The sequence below is a fragment of the Martes martes genome (genome assembly GCF_963455335.1).
Source record: "Martes martes genome assembly, chromosome: 5".
NCBI lineage: Eukaryota > Metazoa > Chordata > Mammalia > Carnivora > Mustelidae > Martes > Martes martes.
Window position 1 is genome coordinate 131840937 of NC_137892.1, and position 22799 is coordinate 131863735.

The following is a 22799-nucleotide window of genomic DNA, read 5'->3' on the forward strand; positions in this document are numbered from 1 at the left end:
TTTGGCCATCTACAGCCTCTACTCCCTCTTTCATATGTGGAATCCTCTGAGCTCTCCTAGGATGCCTACTAAAGAAAACACCCTCAGTTCTTTCAACTATTCATGCCGACAGGACCCACTGCTGTCCTAGTCACCTGTTTCTACACTGTCAATATCCAGCTCATACCTTAGGCCCCCAAAGTGAACACAATATGCTGGATATCGTGATCTGGATGCACAAGGTGCAGCAAGAAAACCACATCCTGGGCTCTTCCGTTGACAGTGCCCAGGTCGGCCTCGGCCTTTATAGCCGGCACAACACACTGCTGGCTCATACAAAAGTTATGGTCATTTAAGACTCCCTTTTATTTTTCATGGGAACTGCAGCCAAGTCAGGCCTCCCCACTTTGAACACAGATCCTGCGAGGAACAGATTAAAGCCACCAAGGAATTGACTCCTCCCCAAAAGTAGACTTGAAAAGAGTTTTAAAATGGCCTTTTAGATTGCCCCAATAGCTGATAAATGATTTTCTACATCTTTAAAAGTGATAACGAAGAGCCTAATGAGGGGTCTTGTAAGTGGGAGGGGAAAAAGTGACAGGTGTTCTTTTTTCAAATTCACTTTTATATCATCTTCCTTCTGGGATCACTAAATGTTCCTAGATAACAATTTATGTTAAAACAAAACAAAACAAAAAAACAAAACAAAAACAGAATTCCCGAGCTGAAAGGAAACAAAACACTTACCTCTAAGCAGTTATATGAGAGATAGTCATTGTACTACTCCTCTTTTTTAAATATAGTTTCCTAATTTCCTGTGAGAATGTGTACGTTTGTGGGGAGGAGTCAAACCATGTCACTGAGGGGCTTCAGGGAAACTGTGAAGGGCTAGGAGGGCAATGAGATCAATGACTTTGGCCCAGCTGGGATCTCCCCAGTTTCACAGGTGCCAAAAAGAGGAAAACATACACTTTTTATGGTGGAAAAAAATTAACTTCATTTGAAATAAGTTACCACTGGGGCACCTGGGTGGCTCAGTGGTTTAAGCCTCTGCCTTCAGCTCGGGTCATGATCTCAGGGTCCAGGGATCGAGCCCCGCGTCTGGCTCTCTGCTCGGCAGGGAGCCTGCTTCCCCCTCTCTCTGCCTGCTTCCCCCTCTCTCTGCCTGATTCTCTGCCTACTTGTGATCTCTCTCTCTGTGAAATAAATAAATAAAATCTTAAAAAAAAATTATTGAAATAAGTTACCACTTCACACTCTTCTCTTGTAACACAATTTACAAAGGATTTCTCATGTGTTATTTCATTCTATCCCTAATCGTCTTTTAAAAATCTCCACCAAGAATTAGAATGTCCAGCAAGTGATTCAAGCCCCATCCTCGGTTAGATAAGCCCGTGGAGCTGCATTCCTCTATCCACCAAAAAGAAGCAAGAACGTAGATCTCTTTTGACAGGATGGCTAATGCTGGCCCTTCGTGAGGTGCTATGCAGTTTGTACAACCTTTTCAGTACGTAGTTAAGCTGGGATTCAGACCCAGGTCTTTTTGCCTGGGAGTCTGAACTTGTAGCTACTATACCATATAGTAGTGCGGTCAGGCACTTTGAGAGGTATTTTGCTTGGTTAACAGTCCCGGTTTACTAGTTACGTTGATGTCAGGCAGGTTACCTAAGGCCTCTCTCTGTCTCAGTTTTCCCACCGAGCAGTAACCCGCGGTTACTACATGACCACATCCTGCCAAAGTCTAGAGAAAACGCTGCATGAACAGGCTTGAGAAACACCTATTTTTCTCTGCCTGAAGGAGTTCCAACAATCCAATTCAGTGTTCTTTGAGAATAACTGAGAGCCCAGAAAGTTTCAACCATGCTAAGAGCTATAAAATAAAATAAATTAAATCTCTGCATGAAAAATTGACACAGGAGAAAAACAGGTTGCGGTATACAAAGTATCCAGCACAATGTAAAACATTTATGAGCACCTGCAGAATGCTGGGCAAGTCAATTCTGAAAAATTACCCAGGGTGGAAGTTAGGAATTACCTGGACAGAATGAACTATTCATCTCTTTCAACTACTTCATCATCTTTCCCCTCAGTGGGTTAGCTGTACTTTTATTCTAGTGAAAATAAAATTGAGGGCAGTCATTAATTAGTTCACTCCAGACCATGACCACCCAAACTCACCACCTCATAAGGTTTTAAGTTCTTCAACCACAAATTCTCCTTTCATTTTGGGGACTGTAATAGTTTGACACTTGAGTACAATTTTAAAATATTCTCTAAAGACAAGATTGCTTTCTTTTTAAACTGCAAATTGCTCTCCTAATGTCATAATCGATACCAAACCAGTTTTTAATCACCCCGAAAACAAAAGAAATAAGATGAACTATTGACAATTTATGTTCCCACTCTTCATGTGGTAATGCAGACTGTATTCAGTACTGTGGCTCTTTTCACACTGTCTCAGAGCAAGCATTTCTTCAATGTCAGATTGATTCTTTGGTTGGGATACCTACTTTAAAATTTTAGTATTTTTTACAGTGGCAGTAACGTAAAACATTTTTAAAAAAATTCTTCAAGCTTATCTCAATAAACGAGGCTTATTATTACTGAACTTCAAATATGAACATAAATACCATTTTAATACTTTAATAATAATATAGTATTTTAGGGGCGCCTGGCTGGCTCAGTCAGAAGAGCATCCAACTCTTGATCTCAGGCAAGTGAGTTTGAGCCCCATGTTGGGTATGGAGCCTATTTAAAAAAAAAAAAAAGTAAGGAAGAAAGAAAAAATAATAATACAGTACTTAAAGCATGAATATAAAAAAATAAAAAACAGACCTAGAGATAAAGTGCCTTATATTGAAATAACTAAAATATATTCCTAAGCCTGTTGACTCCATGAATTTAGAAAAAGACAAGATATGATGAACGGAAGTTTCAAAGGTGTTTGATTTGGTGAACAATGGCAGGGTGGTTCTCTACATTCACGAAAAGGTATGCTCACTTTCATCACTGACTAGACCCAATGAAAAAAGTAAACAACAGATTTAGTTCTAGGAGCTATGGTTGAAAAGGATCAGAGGGTACTTGGCTAAAGTTCAAGAGAAACACAAAACATCTAATGACCTAGAAAATAACACTCTAAGTGAAAAAAGATCAACTGGCTCGGAAGAATGCAAAACGTGATTTTCAAGCACACCAAATAAAACAGAAGTGGACCAAATCATCCTCATTTACATAAAACAAAGAAAAGAAAATGGTCTTCAAATGCACAGGGAAGAATTAGAATTTTAAAAAAAAATTTGTGTGTGCTCCACATCACTCAGCATCAGGGAAATACAAATCAAAACCACGGTGAGATACCACCTCACACCAGTCAGAATGGCTAAAATTAACAATTCGGGAAATGACAGATGTTGGTGAAGATGTGGAGAAAGGGGAACCCTCCTGCACTGTTGGCGGGAATGCAAGCTGGTGCAGCCATTGTGGAAAACAGTATGGAGGTTCCTCAAAAAGTTGAAAATAGAGCTTCCCTACGACCCAACAATCACACTACTGGGTATTTGTAATGCAGTGATCCAAAGGGGCACGTGCACCCAAATGTTTATAGCAGCAATGTCCACAACAGACAAATTATGGAAAGAACCTAGATGTCCATCAACAGACGAATGGATAAAGAAGATGTGGTATATATATACAATAGAATACTATGCAGCCATCAAAAAACCCAAAATCTTGCCATTTGCAATGACATGGATGGAACTAGAGGCTGTTATGTTAAGCAAAATAAGTCAATCAGAGAAAGACAATTATCATATGATCTCTCTGATATGAGGAATTTGAAAGGCAGTGTGTGTGTGGGGGGGTGTTGTGGGGGGAAGGGAGGGAAAAAAACGAAACAAGATGGTACCGGAGAGGGAGACAAACCATAAGGGACTCTTAATCTCAGGAAACAAACTGAGGGTTGCTGGAGGGGAAGGGGGCAGAGGGATAGTATGGTTGGGTTATGGACATTGGGGAGGATATGTGCTATGGTGAGTGCTGCGAATTGTGTAAGACTGATGATTCACAGACCTGTACCCCTGAACCCCTAAACAAATGATACATTATATGTTAATTAAAAAAATTTTTAATTAAAAAAAAAAGGACTTTCTGTTAACTATTTAAAAACAAATGTCCCAGTTAGAGAAAGTGTCCATCTTCTTTTCTGGAGTGAGGAAGAGAGAGGATCAATGTGAGCTGATGTACCATCCACCAGTTCAGTACAGAAAGGATTCAAGAGCATCTCCCATACAAACACAAAGGATGGCTTGGCAGTGGATGTAATCAAGACAGTTGCAGCAACAGAGACAGCCTTTCATTTAAGGGAGGACTGGGGAGGATTAAAAGCAACTGTCTTAACTCCTAATAAGAGACAACGATGAAATTCAGGATTTCCAGAACTAAAGAACTGTTCTACCTCAAGTCAATGGTACTATAATTGCCACAAATTACTCATTTGTGCTCTTTTGGAAATGCAAATAACAATTCTTGAACACCGAAAATTTCTCCTAATCTCCTAATCTTACCAATCACCAATAAGTGTTTCCTCCCTCCCCCAGGTCCAAACCTCTTCACAAAACCCAATTTGTAAGACTTGAAGACTTCAAGTCACTGTACTATGTGATATTTAAGGTCTGTATTAGTGTCCTATGGCTGCTGTAACGAATTCCACATATTTAGTAACTTAAAATGACACAAATCAATTATCTTACAGTTCCAGAGGTCAGAAGCAGAAAATCAGTTTCCCTGCACTGAAATCAAGGTATTGGCACAGCTGCACGTCTTCTAGAGGCTCTACGGGAAAATCCGTTCCTTGCCTTCTCCTACTTCCAGAGGGGGGCCCCATTCCTTGGCTTGTGAATGCATCCCTCCGACTTCTGCCTCCACTGCCATATCTCTTCTTCTGACTCTCTCTTACGGCTTCTTCTAGGACTCTCTGACTCCTTCCTCTCTGAGAACCCTAGTGATGACATGATCCAGCCCAAATAATCCAAGATAGTCTCCCCACCTCCAAATCTTCCCCTCAAATCTACAAAGCCCCCTTTGCCACGTGAACTAACATGTCCACAGGTCTGGGAATTGTAGGTGGACACTTCAAGGCCATTATTCAGCCTACCACAAACTTCCTTTCCAGTCCTAAAATTCCATGAAGTAGGGTTTCTATTTTAGCTGAATAATCCAATATATACTATACAAATTACTTTTGGATAACAATTCTGTATACCTCCTTTATTCCAGTAAGTTTTTCATCTTAATTAATTTGTTTGTTTTGAATACTGTCCTTGCTTATCTTTCAATTAATCCATCTGGCCATCATCTTTATGCTTAAACTGACATGTCTTGGGCCAAATTAGAAATCAAAGAGCTCTAAATGTATTTGCTGTTATTGTAACATTTGATTAGCTACAGACTGCATAAAGACATTATATCTGTTGAGCTAGTTGTGAAGAGGAAATAATGGCAAAGCTAACCAATATGTTATGCTGAATATCCCAAAGGACAGATCATTTTATATCTGTTGACATAATAATTTATTATACTAAACCTTAAGACTCTAATGTTGGAGGAAAACACACGCAAGGCTCTTACAAGAAAATGCCAGTGTTTTGAGAGAAGTAACAGAACACACTGAATTTGTAGAAATATATATGTGCACACTGATAAGTCAATGTAAGTTAATAACAATTCTGGCCCATGTAACTGGCTTATCTCCAAAGAATGTATTCCAGTTAATTATACCAGACATTGGTTTGGCCATGACCAGTCATTTCCAGGAACTGATGGCCAAAGCTCATCAATGTTCCATCATCATATGAAGAATATCCAGAATCTGAAAATGCAAAGCCTACTAGCCTTTTAATTCTTCCCTTTGAGCCATGAAAATTATCCCTATTGCGCACATGCTTAACAAAGCAGAATCAGCTGTCCCTGTCCACAACAAGATTCTGCAGAAGGAAAATAAATACAAAACTGAGATCACAGAAAGATCTTCCAGGTTCCCAGAACTCTCTTAATGTATCTCCTCCTTAGGTTGCACTGCAGCATAGTAACATCATAGTAACATAGGAACGTGGCTTACTTATCAGCTCCCACAGCACCTGGCATTCCTTCTAGGGACTCAATAGGAAGGAAGGAGAGAAAGGGTTTTAAGTAACACCATGTGCCCAGTAAGGTGCATTGACTCATAGATGTTCTACATCTCTTTTTAGAGAAAGAATTTAGAAAAGTAGTAAAGAATTGCAGTGAAAGTTCTGGAGAACCACTGCCTAGATTCCCAACATTGGACAGTTCACTTCTGTATGCCTCCCTTTCCTCTGCACTCAGTGGGACTGAGAACAAACCTCTTCAGAGGATTATTGTGAGATTTAAGTGAGATAGTTCATATAAAGAGTTTTTCATACAAAATACTTTAGACCAATACCAAGCATAAAAGTCTTTAATAAATTAACCTTCAATAATAATATTCTATTCAAGTACATCTGTGTAATATAAATGCTCATGGTATTTTTCAAATAAATGTACCTTTTAATGACCATTTATAGAAAAATACACATTTTTACATTAAAAAAATGTTGGTTTCATGTCTACATTTCTGAGTTGGTTTTCTAATTTTTAACCTTAAAATTCCAGTAAATAGCAATATAGTCCAATAAGAGCAGTTCTTTGTATTCACAACTACATCAAAAGACTAAAAGAATGATATAGTCAATAAAGACTAAGGCCAGTTAACTGTGAATATTGGACTCACTGGGAATGTGTTCATGACTAATATGCAGACACACTTCTTTGATAAAATCAGATTTCAAAAGGCCACATTTAACCGTTCCACAGATACTATCAGGCAAAAGAATACGGTTTCCTCAACTGACAAATACAAGTGTCATCATTAAGTCAGGATAATTGTCTCACTTATCTTGAAGCAAGAAAAATTTCAAGAAAAAGATTCCATCCAATTCCTTTTTGCTCTTTACCTCTCTCAAATATGAAAATGATAGTTTTGTGTGAAACATTATATAATAAAATACTATAAAAATGTAATATAATATAATAAACACTAAGGCCTCAGTCCCTGATTAAAAGTTCCCGATAGACCCAGGCACGGCTCAAAAAAAGGGGAATAATCTACTCGGATAAAATAACACGATCTTCAGAGCCTTTTAAATTAGCCAAGAAAGAACAACAACAAATAAAAGTGTATACAAGAGTGATTTACAAATTTCATGTTAACAGGGTAAAACATGGTAAAAATGCAAGTGAGAAAACACGTTTTCTAAGCTTCTTTTATAACACATGATGCTATAAACCCCATTCTTACACTTTTTCGCAACTTCCCATTAGATTTCAGACACCACGTGTTCTAAAGGGGACACAACGATGTGAATTCCCATGATCGTGAGCCATGGAGACAATATGTCCTGACCAGGGTGTGTTACAAGCAGTTATTCTAGGACATGTGGGACTAGTAAAGAGAGCATAAAACATTCACCACACGGATCCTACCACAACTGCTCAAATAAACTACATTTTCCTTCTTGCATTATGGAAATATCCAGATTTAGTTCAGCAATAAAACATGAAGAAGAGCCAAGTGACCCAACTCAACAATAAGACAAAGAAACTACAGAGACAACGGGGCCTCATTCTACAGTATTTAGTGTTTTCTCCATTTTGCTGCCTCCTACTATTATAAATACTGCAAAGGATCTTCAGATAAAAAAAAAAAAATCCTTTTATAACCTTCAACTATTTGGTCATATGTTTTTGCCAGTCACTGCACAGAATGTGTTTTCATACTCAAGATGTTCAAAGAGTTCGTTTCATTTCTCTTGCTGTGTTTTATATTTTCAAATATACGTTGACAACATTTGGGAATTCTGCCTCCCAGTATTATCATCCCACAATTTTCCTAAATATGTTACTCTAAGCTCCTAGGAAGTTGACAAATTAATGAGGAAAAACACATAACAAAGGGAAAATTTTTTGAAGTTTCGCTTGTTGGAAGCCTATTTATTCTTCCTGCTTTTAACCATAAATATTTATAAACCAATAAAACCTTAAGAGTCAAAACAAGAGGGCTGGAGAGCCGCTAGGCAGCTCCGGAACCAGGCCCCAGGGAGCTGCTGCGTCCTCTTGTGATTAAAGGCAAGGTGAAGTCATGCTTCCACACTCAGAACAGGTTTTTGGGAGTGTGGAAACATTCCACTTCCACACTCCCAAAAATGAAGTCATTTCACCATTTCTCTCTTCATTCCCCTACCTCAGGATTCCTCAGATTTTTGTCACTTACTATCCAAAGCTCTCCAGTAAAAGAATGTTTTCAAGAGTGCTAATATGATGTATTGCTCAGGGAGAATGCCATCCAATTCCTCGAACAGGAATGTCTTGGTCTGACTGGGCTGCTATAACAGAATACAATAAGCTGGATGACTAAAACAACAAACACGTCCGCCTCCCAGTTCTGGAGGCTGGGAAATCCGAGATCAAGGCACTGAGAGACTTCTGCACTGGTCTGGAACTGAACCCAAGCAAGGGAAGCCAGAAGGCTGTGGAATAAAATCGGCAAAGACTGGACAGAAAATAACTGTCACCATGGAATTGTAGGGTATATAAAAAGAGACGAAGAAAACTAATTATTAATCTCTTACTAAAGAACCTTTAAAAGATAGGTTTCATACGCCATTTGTCTTTCTCTGAGTTATTTTGCTTAGTATGATACCCTCTAGATCCATCCATGTTGTTGTAAATGGCAAGATCTCATTCTTTCTGATGGCTGAGCAATATTCCATTGTGTATATATACCATATCTTCCTTATCCATCCATCAGTCAGTGGACATGTGGGCTCTTCCATAATTTGGCTGTTGTAGATAATGCCACTATGAACATCCGGGTGCATGTATCCCTTTGAATTAGTATTTTTGTGTTCTCTGGGTAACTGCCTAGCGATGCAATTACTGGGTCATAGGGTGGCTCTATTTTTAACTTCTTGAGGAACTTCCATACTGTTTTCCAGAGTGGCTGCGCCAGTTTGCATTCCCACCAACAGTGTAAGAGGGTTCCCCTTTCTCCACATTCTCACCAACACCTGTTGTTTCTTGAGTTGTTCATTTTAGCCATTCTGACAGGTATGAGGTGATCTCTCATTGTAGTTTTGGTTTGTGTTTCCCCGATAATCAGTGATGTTGAGCACCCTTCCATGTGTCTGTTGGCCATCTGTATGCCTTCTTTGAAAAATGTCTATTCATATCTTCTGCCCATTTCTTAACTGGATTATTTGGTTTTTGTGTGTTGAATTTTATGAGTTCATATGTTCTGGATATTAACTGAAACAGACTCTTATCTGTAGAGAATTGGTAATTACCAGAGGGGAGGTGGGGGGGGATGGGGGAAACAGGTGATGGGGATGAAGGAGGGCACTTGTGATGAGCACCGGGTCTTGTATGGAAGTGCTGAATCACTATATTGTATACATGAAACTAATATAACACTGTATGTTAACTGTAATTAAAATAAAAACCTAAAAAATAAAAAAAAATAAGAGTTAAAATAGACCTTAAAGATTCTCCCATCAATTACTTCCTAAGGCAGGACTCCTTTATTTAGAATTACACCAAGTATGTGTGCACTGTATTCATCACAAAACAGGTTGGGAGCTCCACTGCAGATGCAGGGAAGAGTCCCTGGTCTGGGCCACACACACCTTAAGGACTCTTGTATTCTATGTTTGCACATGGCAGTGCTCCATTCTAAGCAGGGCCCCTGAAGGTAATAAAAAGATCTTGGCACCTGGGTGGCTCAGTTAGTTAAGTATCCGCCTTCAGCTCAGATCATGATCTCAGGGTCCTGGGATGGAGCCTCTGCATCGGGCTCCCTGCTTAGCTGGGAACCTGCTTCTCCCTCTGCCTCTGCTGCTCCCCCTGCTTGCACTCTCTGTCTCTGCCAAATAAATGTTTAAAAATCTTAAAAAAAAAAAAAAAAGATCTGTTACTATATTCAATTATTTTTGTAATCTAATTGTGCATTTCACCTGTGGAAAATATGGTGGGACCTGAAAGGGCAGGTTCCTTTGGTTTGTCACATTCTGATCACAACTTCTGATTGACAGCTACACGTCACTGATTAAAAGCACAAGGAAGTTGTTGTTGTTGTTTTTTAATAAATAACTGTAGTAAATGCAGTTTAGAATAAAAACTTGTAAAGCTTGAAGCAGGCCAAATGTCACATAAATCATCCTTACTGGTGAAAAGGCTGGGACCAGCTGGATAAGGTTAGCTTATTCACCTGAAGAGAAACATTGTAATGAAGTAGGGGAAAACCCTCCTGACAAGGCCACTGCTGTCCACAAAAACTGATCAATGAGAAAGGCTGTGGAATCAACTTCCTGGAGAGGCTTCTTAGGTAAAAGGACAGCCACCCACCTCTCTAAAATTGTGAAAGACCTTAGAAATAGTGGTTTAGATGAACTCACTTGTATGGTTCTGAATGGGAAAAAAAAATGTTCATTTAATTTTCTAGAACTTCCCAATAGCCAGAATTAGAAAACACTATGTACCTTTCATTCTTTTTTTGAAGACAAATCAGGGCTGATCTGAAATCTGATGTTTATCTACAGCCTCCCCTTCTTTAGGAAAAAAAAAAAAGGATGAATGTTAAAGAGCTTACAAAAATGTCTCAGGGGCACAGTTTTTCTAATATAGAATATAACCTTTTCAGTGACTGTGAATGAGAAAATATTTGCCAAAGGGCTACAGTCCCATTTTCTATTTGTGCATGTGGCCTGGACACTGAGGTCACTGGAAGAATGAGAAGTCATCTAAAGGGGGTCAGGCCAGACGACAGTGCAAACCTCAGTGCATCCCTCTACAGAACCACACCACAACACCACCCGCTCCCCTCCAAGGACGCCTTCACAGACTGTGCCCAAACCTGGCTTTTCCATCTCTGAGCCAAATCCAGCAACCAAGCCCAGAACAGAAACTGTATGATGACTGACACGCTTTTTATTTCAAAACAACCAACGAGACTATGAAGAACGATATCACAGGAAAAACTGAAATTCTATTTGCCTCTCGTGTTCTAAAATATTATATTCTGGCATAGTGCAGAGACTTGGTAAAAAAATTACACATAATGTCATCTTCCTATCTGAATAAACTTCATGATGCTGTTGGGAAGTAATGGCTGGTGAGCACCATAAGATGACACTGTCAGCAAAATATCAAAGAAGGGGAACATGAAATGAGAAACGGGCTTTTATTTATACTCCGCCATGTTTACGTGAACGTCACTGAAGAACCTCAGCTCAGAGTTTATCACGACTAATACTAGAACAAGAAGCCGAGAAACACCCTGGTGGTCAGAGGCACCAGTTTCATCGGGAGTAAAGCTTCTCCCTCAGACCACCAGAACTGCGAGAAGACAGACTGAGAAACGCGCCCTAGAGTGAACAGTAAGACGGAGGCTGTACAAACCATCACGGGCTTTCTTTCCGCTACACCAATACACCAGATAAACAGAAAGCCAAGGTAATCTGGCCAACAGCCAGAATCTGGGAGGGACAGGGTTGCTTTCTAAGAGCACAAGAGACACTTTGAGCTGAGAAATTACTGGCAATTCTATACAATAGGCTGAACACAGATGGGAGTGGATGCACATACTTTCTTTGGTTTTACTCTCTTCTACCAAAAGTTTCACTCATATGACGAACTATACAAGTGACTCCCCTCACACCCACTTTCCTGCTACTATGTTGTTCACAAAGGCAGGCTCAGAGAAAAGTGCAAAGAAATACCTCATATGCTTTCTTTTAATGTTATATTAGTCACCATATAGTACATCATTAGTTTTTGATGTAACATTTCATGATTCATTAGTTGCGTATACGGCCCAGTGCTCACAACAACATGTGCCCTCCTTAATAGCCATCACTGGGCTCACCCGACCTCCCTACACCCCTCCCTTCTGAAACCTCAGATTTTTCCTGGAGTCCGGAGTCTCTCATGGTTCATCTCCCTCTGTAATTTCTCTCCCTTTAGTTTTCCCTCCCTTCCCCTATGGTCCTCTGTGCTATTCCTTTGTTCCATATGAGTGAAACCATATAATAATTGTCTTTCTCCACTTAACTTATTTGACTGAGCATAATACCCTCCAACCATGTGGACGCAAATGGTGGGTATTCATCCTTTCTGATAGCTGAGTAATATTCCATTGGAAATACACCATAGTCTTTCAGAGAACCTGAAGCCCTGGCTAACTTATCACCTGACAGTACCCATCAAAGCTCTGAAGCGCTAATGCAATGATCTATGTTCAGCTGTTTCATCGTTTCCACCAGCATCTGAGCTGGGGACACAATGGGGTAGACGTATCTCTAAGTCGGAACATCTTCAAGCCTATGAAATCACGTGCCCATGAATGTGCGCTTCACAGGGTCAGGAATTTTCATCTGCATATTCACAGATGTATTCTCAGGGCCTAGAACAGTGCCTGGCACAAAACACTATGTAATTAGTTGTTCAGTGAATGGTCATTAACATGAGTAGTCACATCTAAAAAGAACGTATTGCAAAGCTATCATTAAAATGCTAAGGGCGCCTCGGTGGCTCAGTCAGTTGGGCATCTGCCTTCAGCTCAAGTCATGATCCCAGGGTCCTGGGACCGAGTCACACATCAGGCTCTCCAGGAGCCTGTTTCTCCCTCTGCCTCTGCCTCCCCCTGAACCATGAATAAAGAAAACCTTTTTTAAAAAAATGCTAAATAAGGTACCTGGGTGGCTCAGCTGGTTGAGCAACTGCCTTCAGCTCAGGTCATGATCCTGGAGTTCCCAGATCCAGTCCCGCATTAGTCTTCCTGCTCAGCAGGGGGTCTGCTTCTCCCTCTGACCTTCCCCCTCTCATGCTTTCTCTCACTCTCTCAAATAAATAAATAAATAAATAATCTTTTTTAAAAATGCTAAATAATGTCTTATTTCTTTGCTCAAATACAAAATCTTTTATCTGGCCTAATATCTATTCTCTTCAGAAGCATGTGCTTTATCACTCTACAAATGTGAATGTCCTATCTCTTCTTGTATCTCAATAAATAACAAATCCAAGAAGGCTGAACTCTATTTACCTGAATTACATTTAACCTTCGAAAAAAGAAAATCCAGCTAGTTTGACAAAGTATCTCATCCTGAAATATCTTCAAAGAGTGGATTCTTAAGCAAAACTAACCTATATTTAAACCAAAGCCATGTCACACAAGACCATAAAACACTATTAAACCACAAACACCACTGGTGGCTAGATGTGTTTAGACAGAAAATGAAAAAAAGATTGAATGTTTTTTAAAACCTGCAAAAAAATTCATGTTGCGAGTAGCATAAAATGTTTAAAATGTCCCCTCGACAAATAACTACTCTCCTTTGCATTCTGACCCTCCTTCTACTCTACTTTTCCTAGCACACTATCACATTAAATGGAATTCATTCACTGAGTCTTCTGTTTATAGGTTTGTTTGCTTCATAACCATACACTTTTGGGAGTGGCAACTGGGCTTATGCACACTTTTCTCTCAATACCTGAAAACAAGAAATTTCTATCAGCAAATTATTAATAGAAAGATACAGTTGAACATTAACAGGAAAGCAATGTATAACATCAGTTAGCCAATCAAAGAAATTGAAGGGTGGTTTCATAAACTCGAAAGACTTCGTGATAATCTAAGCAATAATGCTTTCCAAAAAGAAAATCGAACTGCGATTAATTGCAAAAAGAAAAAATACACCCCTTTCTAAGAATTACTCAGTGGGAACACTATTTCTGCTCTATAGAGAAAAGCCCATGATATCAATCCAAAGACTGGGAAATCAAGAGAAAAAATGTCTGTACTCTCATAGCATAAGGTTTTTGTAATAAAATGCTTTTAGAGATCAAGCCTAAGTTAGGTGAGTTACAGAGGTGTTCTGAGCAACTGGGAAGCAACTGTACACTGGCCACTGAAGAAAGTCTAGGTTAGTGAACACTCACGAGCTCCTGTCATGAAATGTCATGTGGTTCATTATGTCATCTCAGCTCCCGGTGAGCATGTTATGACTACAGCCAAAGCAAAGGAAAACAGGAGTGTCTCTAAATCAATCATGGGCCGTGAAGCCAGGCAGACTGTATGACAGAGGCAATTTTTCTTGGCACCGCTTGGGCATAACTAATTGATGACAATCGTATGTCCACACTGGCATATTTCCACGGGGGATGTGTGTGAATATGTCACCACATCTGGATGCTAGGCATGCTGGGTCCTGAGGCACAAAGATCTCCTAAAACCAGAGGCCCAGCAGCTGTGCTCAATGAACACCGTGGGAGCTCCACAGGGTGATGAAAGGACTAAATTACCGCTAACTGTAAATACAGATTTATTTCATTAAAATACGAGGTAACGCTGCAGCCATCTCTTGTGCAAACAGACATTTGTCTTCTAAAAAAAAAAAAAGCTAGCATCTATGGATACACGTATTCCTAAATCCATCAAGAAAATCTGCATGTCTCCTAGGAAAAGACGACGATGCACATGAGACAAAAATCAACAATTTCCATGACTCCCTTTAAATTAAAAAAAAAAAAATCCCTACTCAGAAGCTAGAAGGGAAGAATAGGATAATCTACTGTTACAGTGTCAGCAAGAATAGTTCTGGAATCTCCCATTTAATTCAAACATGAAATCTGCATAACTTGCTACAAAGCCCATATTGAAAATTCAGAAGATCACAGTAAAAAAACCTGATACATTAATATTTAATTTCAACTTTATTATGAAATTGATCAATATAAGTGGCTAATTTTTCCTAACTCACAAATAGAGAGATTAGACTGAACAGTTTTACTCTGATCCTACATAATAAATTATTAATAAGTTTATTATTAAAAAATTATTCGAACCAACTATGACAATTATGTGAAATGACAGGAGTGCTCTCTCACATCAAGTCTGACATCCTGTTCACAAAATTACTTCAATAAAGCACAAATTATAACTGAGATACTATCCGTATATGTTTAGTATCTTCCATATAGCTTAAGTCAAGCAACTACTTTTCCCACTCAGGGTGACAGAAATCATCCTAAAACAGCAATTTATCTAATGTCCTCATGGATCAAAATCAAATTTTAGTCAGGTCAGAAACTGAGATTTCATTTATCTCATCCCTTTTCTTTCCAGATCATTTTCTCCATCCCTTTTATTCCTTTCCCCTCACATCCTGCTTCCGTCAAGTTACCCGACAATCATGAGGCCCTCCATACTGCATCCACCTCACCCTGGACTGATTTTCCAAGATGTCTGGTTAACATGGGCTGGTCAATGGGTAATAAGAGAGGGATGTCAGGTTAATCATTCCCTTCCCAAAGGAGAAATGGCTTTCCTGTCTTAGTTATCCTCTGGGAAGGGAATAATCTAAGACAGGAAAGCCATCTTTCTCTACTTCATAAGACTGCCACTCATGTCCTAAACATTTGTGGTGATAGAAGGCATTACCAATACATTAGACTTCTCACATGTGGACTGAATAAAGAAAAACAATCTCTGTTTAAGAAAATCATAGAAGATTCTTTAACACATCCTTTCCTTATGTAGGTCTGCAAATGCTTTAAGCAGCAAGCATATGATTGAAAGGGCAGCCCTGTACAATACCGGATAAGAAAATGGACAATGGTGACCAAAATAAGACTTCATAGGTGGAAATCAAAAAACAAAGGCAGTGGGGCACCTGCCTTCAGCTCAGGTCATGATCTTAGAGTCCTGGGATGGAGCCCCACATCGGGCTTCCTGCTCAGTGGGGAGCTTGCTTCTCCCTCTCTCCCTCCCTGCCCCACTCGAGTTCGCATGCTCTTTCTCACACACTTGCTCTATCTTACATAAGTCAATAAAATCTTTTTTAAAAAAAGTGATTTTTCTCATCGTCTATCTTCAATTTTCTAAGATTATACTAAACATGGAAACCATGACATCACAGAAAGGCTAGTCCTACCACAAAAGAGTATTTTGGCACTCTATATATGAAAACACGAACTATGGATCACAGGAAGGCAGAGCAGGGAGTGAGGGAGGGAAGGAAGGAAGAGAGCAAATGCAGCTGATACTAAAATGATGGATCCACTTGGGGCATCTGGGTGGCACAGTCCGTTAAGCGCCAGACTCTTGGTTTTGCCTCAGGTCGTGATCTCCAGGCCCTGATCTCAGGGTCATGAGATTGAGCCCCGCGTCAGACTCTGCACTCAGCGGGGAATCTGCTTGAGATTCTCTGTCCCACTCCGTCTGTCCCTCCCACTCCTCCTCTAAAATAAATATGTAAATCTTTAAAGTAAAAAAATAAAATGTCAAATCCACTTATTCCATCATAGAAGTCTCTTCACCACTATTAATAGCCAGGACATTCAGGATTCTGCACCCAGTCTTACACAGACACTCTGACTAGTACTCTGACTAGTTCTGGGCACATGGCTGAGCTTATTTTCTTATCATCTGCCTCAGAAAAAGTGTAAGATAGACATCTAAAAGGAATTTTCATTAATAGACATTAACAGTTTTGTCAACATATGTTAACATTCTGGTGAACAAACAAATTTTATTTAATAATAAAGTTAGCTTGTCTCTCTGACTTATGGTACCATGTCAACGAAGCTGCGAGAGAACCAGCTTCTCTAGCAAAGAGGCAGCAGGTATCAACTCCTAGGGACAACTCCAGATGGTCCCTTCACAGACTCCTGACAGCAGAGTTCCAGAACAGGGATCCAAAGGTACACCGGACAGATGCGAAGTATTCCAAGGGTCTGTCCCCTACCGACCCCATCTTTACATCCCTCAAACCCTTTATCCAAGGTCACAGGGAATCATCTGGAAATGGAGCATCCTCCACTTCTCCACTGTGCTCAAGATCCTCCCAAGGGCAGAGTCTAGTGCCCAAATGCCAAGAAGCAGCCATAGCTACTGCCCTCATCCTTATTTCAAAAAGTGTACAGCGTTAGGAAAAGAACATTTGCACCGGTCTTGTCCACAGAATATGAGAGCGAACCCAGTCAGACATTAACCAGCCTACCAGATCACCACTGGGTCTCACTCACGCTTCATCAGGAACCGCTCATTTGACATACTTTTCATGAGTCAGTGTGAACACTAGGAACCAGAAAGGGTCAACTTGATGTGCTTCTTTGACCTCCTTTATTTGACCTCCTTCCCCAAATCCAACCAGAAACCGGACTTGTTTTTCCCCATTAATAAAAATCCTGGAATTCAGTATAATAAAGTTTCCTTTTCTAAAATGAGCCTGTGTTTAGGTTCTGTGGTATGAGAGACACGAAACAAGGTACCCAGATTAAGGCAAGCATAGGGTTTTAACAACTATTTCTTACTCCACTCTAAGAAAGTCATCTAAACACAAGTCATTGTTTTTCCTTTTCTTACACACACACACACACACACACACACACACACACACACACCCGCCAGCCTCACACTACACCTACTGACCTGACTTTCTTGCCCTGTTCCGAGAGCATCTTCACCAGGTCGGCAATGGGGTACTGCGCTTTGGCTGCACAGAGACCATAGCCTGCAAAGAACAGGAAGCACACAGAACAGAGTGATTTTTATTTTGAAATCTTATGAAGAATAATTTCTCCCTTGATCAAAACATATTTTTATGCCAAAAAAAAAAAAAGGCAATCCGTTAATAGGATGAGAAATGAAAGCAAACTTCTGGACTTTTTAAAAATATTGGCCTAAATGTCAAATTCAAAATCTAGTGGTCCCTCCTCCATGTTCTGCCTTGTCTGATACTGCTGGGCACTCCCTCCCCATACACCACACCGCACACACACTTATTTATGCACACACACTCTGGGTGTGTGTGCCTGTGGCTTGCGTAAACAGTCTTAAACTGACTTCAGACTTGGTTTTGAGAACACTGCCGTTCCCTGGTTCCCCTCCTCACTTCGTTACTATTCTTCCTTGACATCCTTCACTAAATCTCCTTCAGTTCCCCTTGAACAATGAAATTCCCCAGGGCCGTGGCTTTGCCCCTCACACTCTCCTTGGAAAGTCTCAGCCCATCCCATGGCTTCAACAACCATCTGAGGACCCCCAATCTGTGCCCAGGCTCAGCCTGTCCTTTGAGCTCCAGGATGGCACGTCCATTGTCCTATCTCCACCTCAAACTTAATCTCTCCTAAGAAGAACAGAAAAATGTCCTCTTCTGCCAAAAAAACCCAAAAGTGCTCCCTATTTCTGATGTTATTACAGGTCTGACCACAGACTGCAGTCCTCTTCCTTCTCCTTTAACCCCTACACTCTGTCCACTCCCCCTATACAATCAAGCACACCTGTCCTCACTTTTCTACCCCCAGTTTTCCAAATACCAAGTCTCTGCTCAGTCTGTTCCCTCTGCCTTCTCCCATCCCGAACACGGTGCATCCTCAAGGCCCCAAAAAACCACTCACTTCCTGACAATCCTTCTTAGGCTCCTCATGATTAACAAGAAAGTGTGTCTACACAGTCCAATCTAGCCCTTACCATAACCCCCATATGTTATTTATTGATCTGACTTCTTCCCCAGACAGAAAATGTCTAAAGGGAGAAGAGTGTGTCCTTTACATCTTTCTACCTCTATACTCCAGGTGTTTCTCACCAGGTAACACTAACGCCACTGTGGGTGGGACAATTCACAATGCAGGAATGTCCCGGGCAATACAACATATTTAGTGTATCTGCTCCCCGACACTAGGACAGTAGCAGCTCCATCTGCGAGACAAAAACCCAAATCAGCATATGTCAAATGCCTCTAGAAAATGATACTGCCTCAATTGAGAAGGCTTGCAGCTGAACATTCAATTCTGCTAGTGTTTGTTATTTACATCTTAGCATATAACCAACCAGCAAACCACCCACATGTCAAACCAATAGATTTCCTTTATAGAAAACTCTCATGATAGCATGATAGAGTTAAAATCTTAATCTGAACCTGTGGTCCAATTAAAGAAAAATGGAGCTAACCCTCAAAAAATTAGGGAATTGAGGCTGGGAGATTAAATGACGTGGCCAATATCACGTTAATTGTTAGAAGCAAAATTAAGAACAAAAGTGAGGTGTTGTCACTCCCAGACCAAGTTCTTTCTATTAGGTCATGTAACTTCATCTTATTGGAAACCATGATTCTCAACAGTTTTTTAAAATATTTACTTTTGAAAAGAAAGAGATTAACATTTACTAGCCTTCACTGAGTGAGTCTAAATAGTTTCATGTACTGCATCTAATTTAATATTGACAATAATTCCAAAAACTATCTATGAGGAGTACATAACCAAAATTCAAAGATGACTAAAATGTGTGAACAGAATTGCAGAAAGACATGGCTAGAACCTACCACATTGATCTGTAAAATCTCTGTGATCCCTGAAATATTAACTGAAGCCGAGGATTCTCACCATCGTTGAGAGTTTTTAGTTGATAATCATAGTGCTGCTTCTATGTTTCCATTAAATTTTCAAAAATGAATACGTTCCAATTCAATTTTTCTATTATAAGAAACTGCACCAATATAATTCCAATAGCTATTATAGATTGTTTTCTTTTTTCTTTTTTTTTTTTTTTTTTTACCTGGAGTAATAATAATGCTATTAGCTTCTCGGATCATGTCAATTGCATTGTCAAGGTTGATTTCTGTATGTGTGCCAGAAATTTCCATGGGTTTTCCACCAGCTGTTGAAGTGGTACCATAGCCTCCAAGAATCACATTAGCCAGGGAGCGATTCATTGCCTGGAGAGCAAAATTATTAGCTGTGAAAGTTTAATCCACATAACTTTTTGAAAGTGGTATGAATCCTATGTATATGATATTCATAATCATTTTAAGAGATTTGATCATCTAAAAAAAATCACATAGATCACACCTATAAAAGATATATTTTCAGTAAAAGTTAATTTTAAAAAGGAATTTAATGGAAAATTAACAATAACATTAAGAAATCAATGAAAAATTCAGATCCAGTTACTACTGTCCATGTACTGATTAAGCAAGTTCTATCTCCATATTCACATATATTTCACCAGCGTAAAAGAGAATGGTCTCTATGAGAAATTTTACAAGGTGATTACAGATATCTTAGGTGAATCCTGCTACGAGGCAACAAGGAATTGTTAAAGGACAGCGAGCCACAGCATTTAGAAGTCTGCTGCCCTCTGTTGTCAAGAAAAAAAGAAATGTGGGAGTCGATAGAGTTTTACTTTCCAGATCAACTACATACAGCTCCACGAAGCTGTAGCAGAAGTGACCAGATTCATCATTGGGCTCCTAAAGTATTGACTTCCAAAAAGGCAGATGAGTAAGTTCATACCCTGTTTCGTTGAACCTTATGCCTGCTGTTTTAACTGGAAAAATAAGCTCAAAAACAATCAGAGGAAGGCACGCTCATTTACAATCATCAAACAATGTGCCACACAAACGCAACAACTGAAACATGACAATGGCAGGGGTGGTTTCTAAAACAGTTCTTCTGCAGACCTCAGGAGTTGGGGTGTAAAAGACAAGACAAGAAGCTAGATAGTCTGGGTAACCAAACACCTTTTAAGAATTCAAATCAGTACAGGAAGAAAGCAGTCATTTTACATGATCATAATTGGATGTCTCACTTCAGAAAAAATTCCAAAAAATTATTAAACCCTATTTTAAGGGCTATAGTAAACATCTCATTGACCCATTGTTTATCCCATGTAAAAGCTATATAAGTGTGGATCTATCACTTAAAAAAAAAAAAAAGACAGGGGCGCCTGGGTGGCTCAGCGGGTTAAAGCCTCTGCCTTCGGCTCAGGTCATGATCCCAGAGTCCTGGGATTGAGCCCCACATTGGGCTCTCTGCTCAGGAGGGAGCCTGCTCCGCCCAACACCCCCACCCCCACCCCGCCTCCTGCCTCTCTGCCTACTTGTGATCTCTCTCTGTCAAATAAACAAAATATTTTAAAAAGAAGACAATACTTTATTATTAGAAAAGAAAAAGCACCTGAAGATTTTCAGTGGTAAGTAACACACTGGGAGAAGAAAAATCATGACCATCCACCCAAGACAGCACAGCCTGTTACCATCTGAGTGGAGACGTGTACACACACTGCTTAAGTGGGACAGAGGTGGGAAAAGGAGCAGAGAAGAACAAAGAGCCATACCTGATTAAAGGCAGCATATCAGTAAGAGAAAGATGATGGGTCAAAATGTTCTCAGAATTTTCTAAGTTGTCCTTTTGACTTAAGGTTATTTCTCAGACACAGCATTCACACTTTACAGAGTCCAAGCTTTAGTAAACTGGTCTAAGGTTATCACATACAAAATAAATACCTTTAGAATACCTTTACTTACTTATGAACAGGTAAGAGGGTCAGAGAAAAATCAGTAATGCTTTTAATTAGATATATAGTCCCAATCTGACATGCAGATTTCAATTCTTAACCCATCTCCTACACTCAAATCCAGGTTCTACTGAAAATCCAAATGCCACACCTTAAACTTCCAAACATTCAACACTTGTCAATTTTGACAAATCCTAGTTTTGAATTAGAAGATTCTGAAATTAAATTACCAGAAATATGATCTATCAAATGTTTGCTTTAAAACTGGTTCAGGGCGCCTGGGTGGCTCAGTGGGTTAAGCTGCTGCCTTCGGCTCAGGTCATGATCCCAGAGTCCTGGGATTGAGCCCCACATCAGGCTCTTTGCTCAGCGGGAGCCTGCTTCTCTCTCTCTCTCTCTGCCTGCTTCTCTGTCTACTTGTGATCTCTGTCAAATAAATAAATAAAATCTTAAAAAGAAAAAAACTGGTTCAAAGGACTATTTCAGATATTGACATATTTCTGTCATAGATATCTTCTTTTAGAAAAGTCAAACCCACAAAGTGGCTTCATCACCATCCCACTGTCCTGCAGAGGGACAAATGACAGAGGGACATGATGTAGAGGGACAGATGTACACGAACAGGACTACCTTATTCTAACTTGGCTTAAAAGGAACCATTCTATACAAAAAAATAAAGATCAAAGGGACATATACAACCTCCAGTGTTTACAGCAACGATGTCTACAATAGCCAAACTAAGGAGAGAGCCCAAATGCCCACCGACTGATGAATGGATTAAGAAGTTGTGGTATGTACATACAATGGCGTATTACTCAGCCATTGGGAAGAACAAAATCTTACTGTTTGCAACAACGTGAATGGATCTAGACCGCTAATACTAAGCAAAATAAGTCAGAGAAAGACATACCATACAATTTTACTCATGTGGAATTTAAGAAAAACAGATGAACACAAGGGAAGGAAGAACAGAAAAAAAAAAGGAGAGAGGGAAACAAGCCCTAAAAGACTCTTAATGAGAGAGAACCAACAGGGTTGATGGAGGGAGGTGGGCAGGAGAGTAGATGGGTGATGGGCATTAAGGAGGGCACTTGTTATGATGAGTACTGGGTGTTATATGTAAGAGATGAATCACTGAATTCTACTCCTGAAACTAATATTGCACTGTGTTAACCAACTAGGATAGAAATAAAAGCTTATAAATAAATAAATAAATAAATGGAACCATTCTTCCTTCCCTATAAAACTGAATGGAGGAGAAAAAAAGAATTTCTGAGGACATTTAATTACCCACTATTCTAATGGCATCTCCGGGAGAAAAAAAAGGAACCACACAGTAGTTTAACAATCAAAGTCAACTTGTTGAACACATATCCACAATTATATCATCATTAAGCTGATTCCATGTGGTCTCTTA

At 39.7% G+C, this 22799-nt stretch overlaps 1 protein-coding gene across 5 annotated transcripts in view; it reads right to left on the minus strand.

Moving 5' to 3' along the window:
- Positions 1 to 22799, minus strand: part of NNT (nicotinamide nucleotide transhydrogenase) — a 92510-nt gene that overhangs the window by 5008 nt on the left and 64703 nt on the right. For all 5 annotated transcript variants that reach the window (XM_080803546.1, XM_080803548.1, XM_080803545.1 and 2 more), the window contains exons 18-19: positions 19643 to 19802; positions 17519 to 17600 (exon numbers count right to left, since the gene is read on the minus strand). In XM_080803546.1, the coding sequence (XP_080659672.1) occupies positions 17519 to 17600; positions 19643 to 19802 (242 nt within the window). The remainder of the gene's footprint in view (positions 1 to 17518; positions 17601 to 19642; positions 19803 to 22799) is intronic.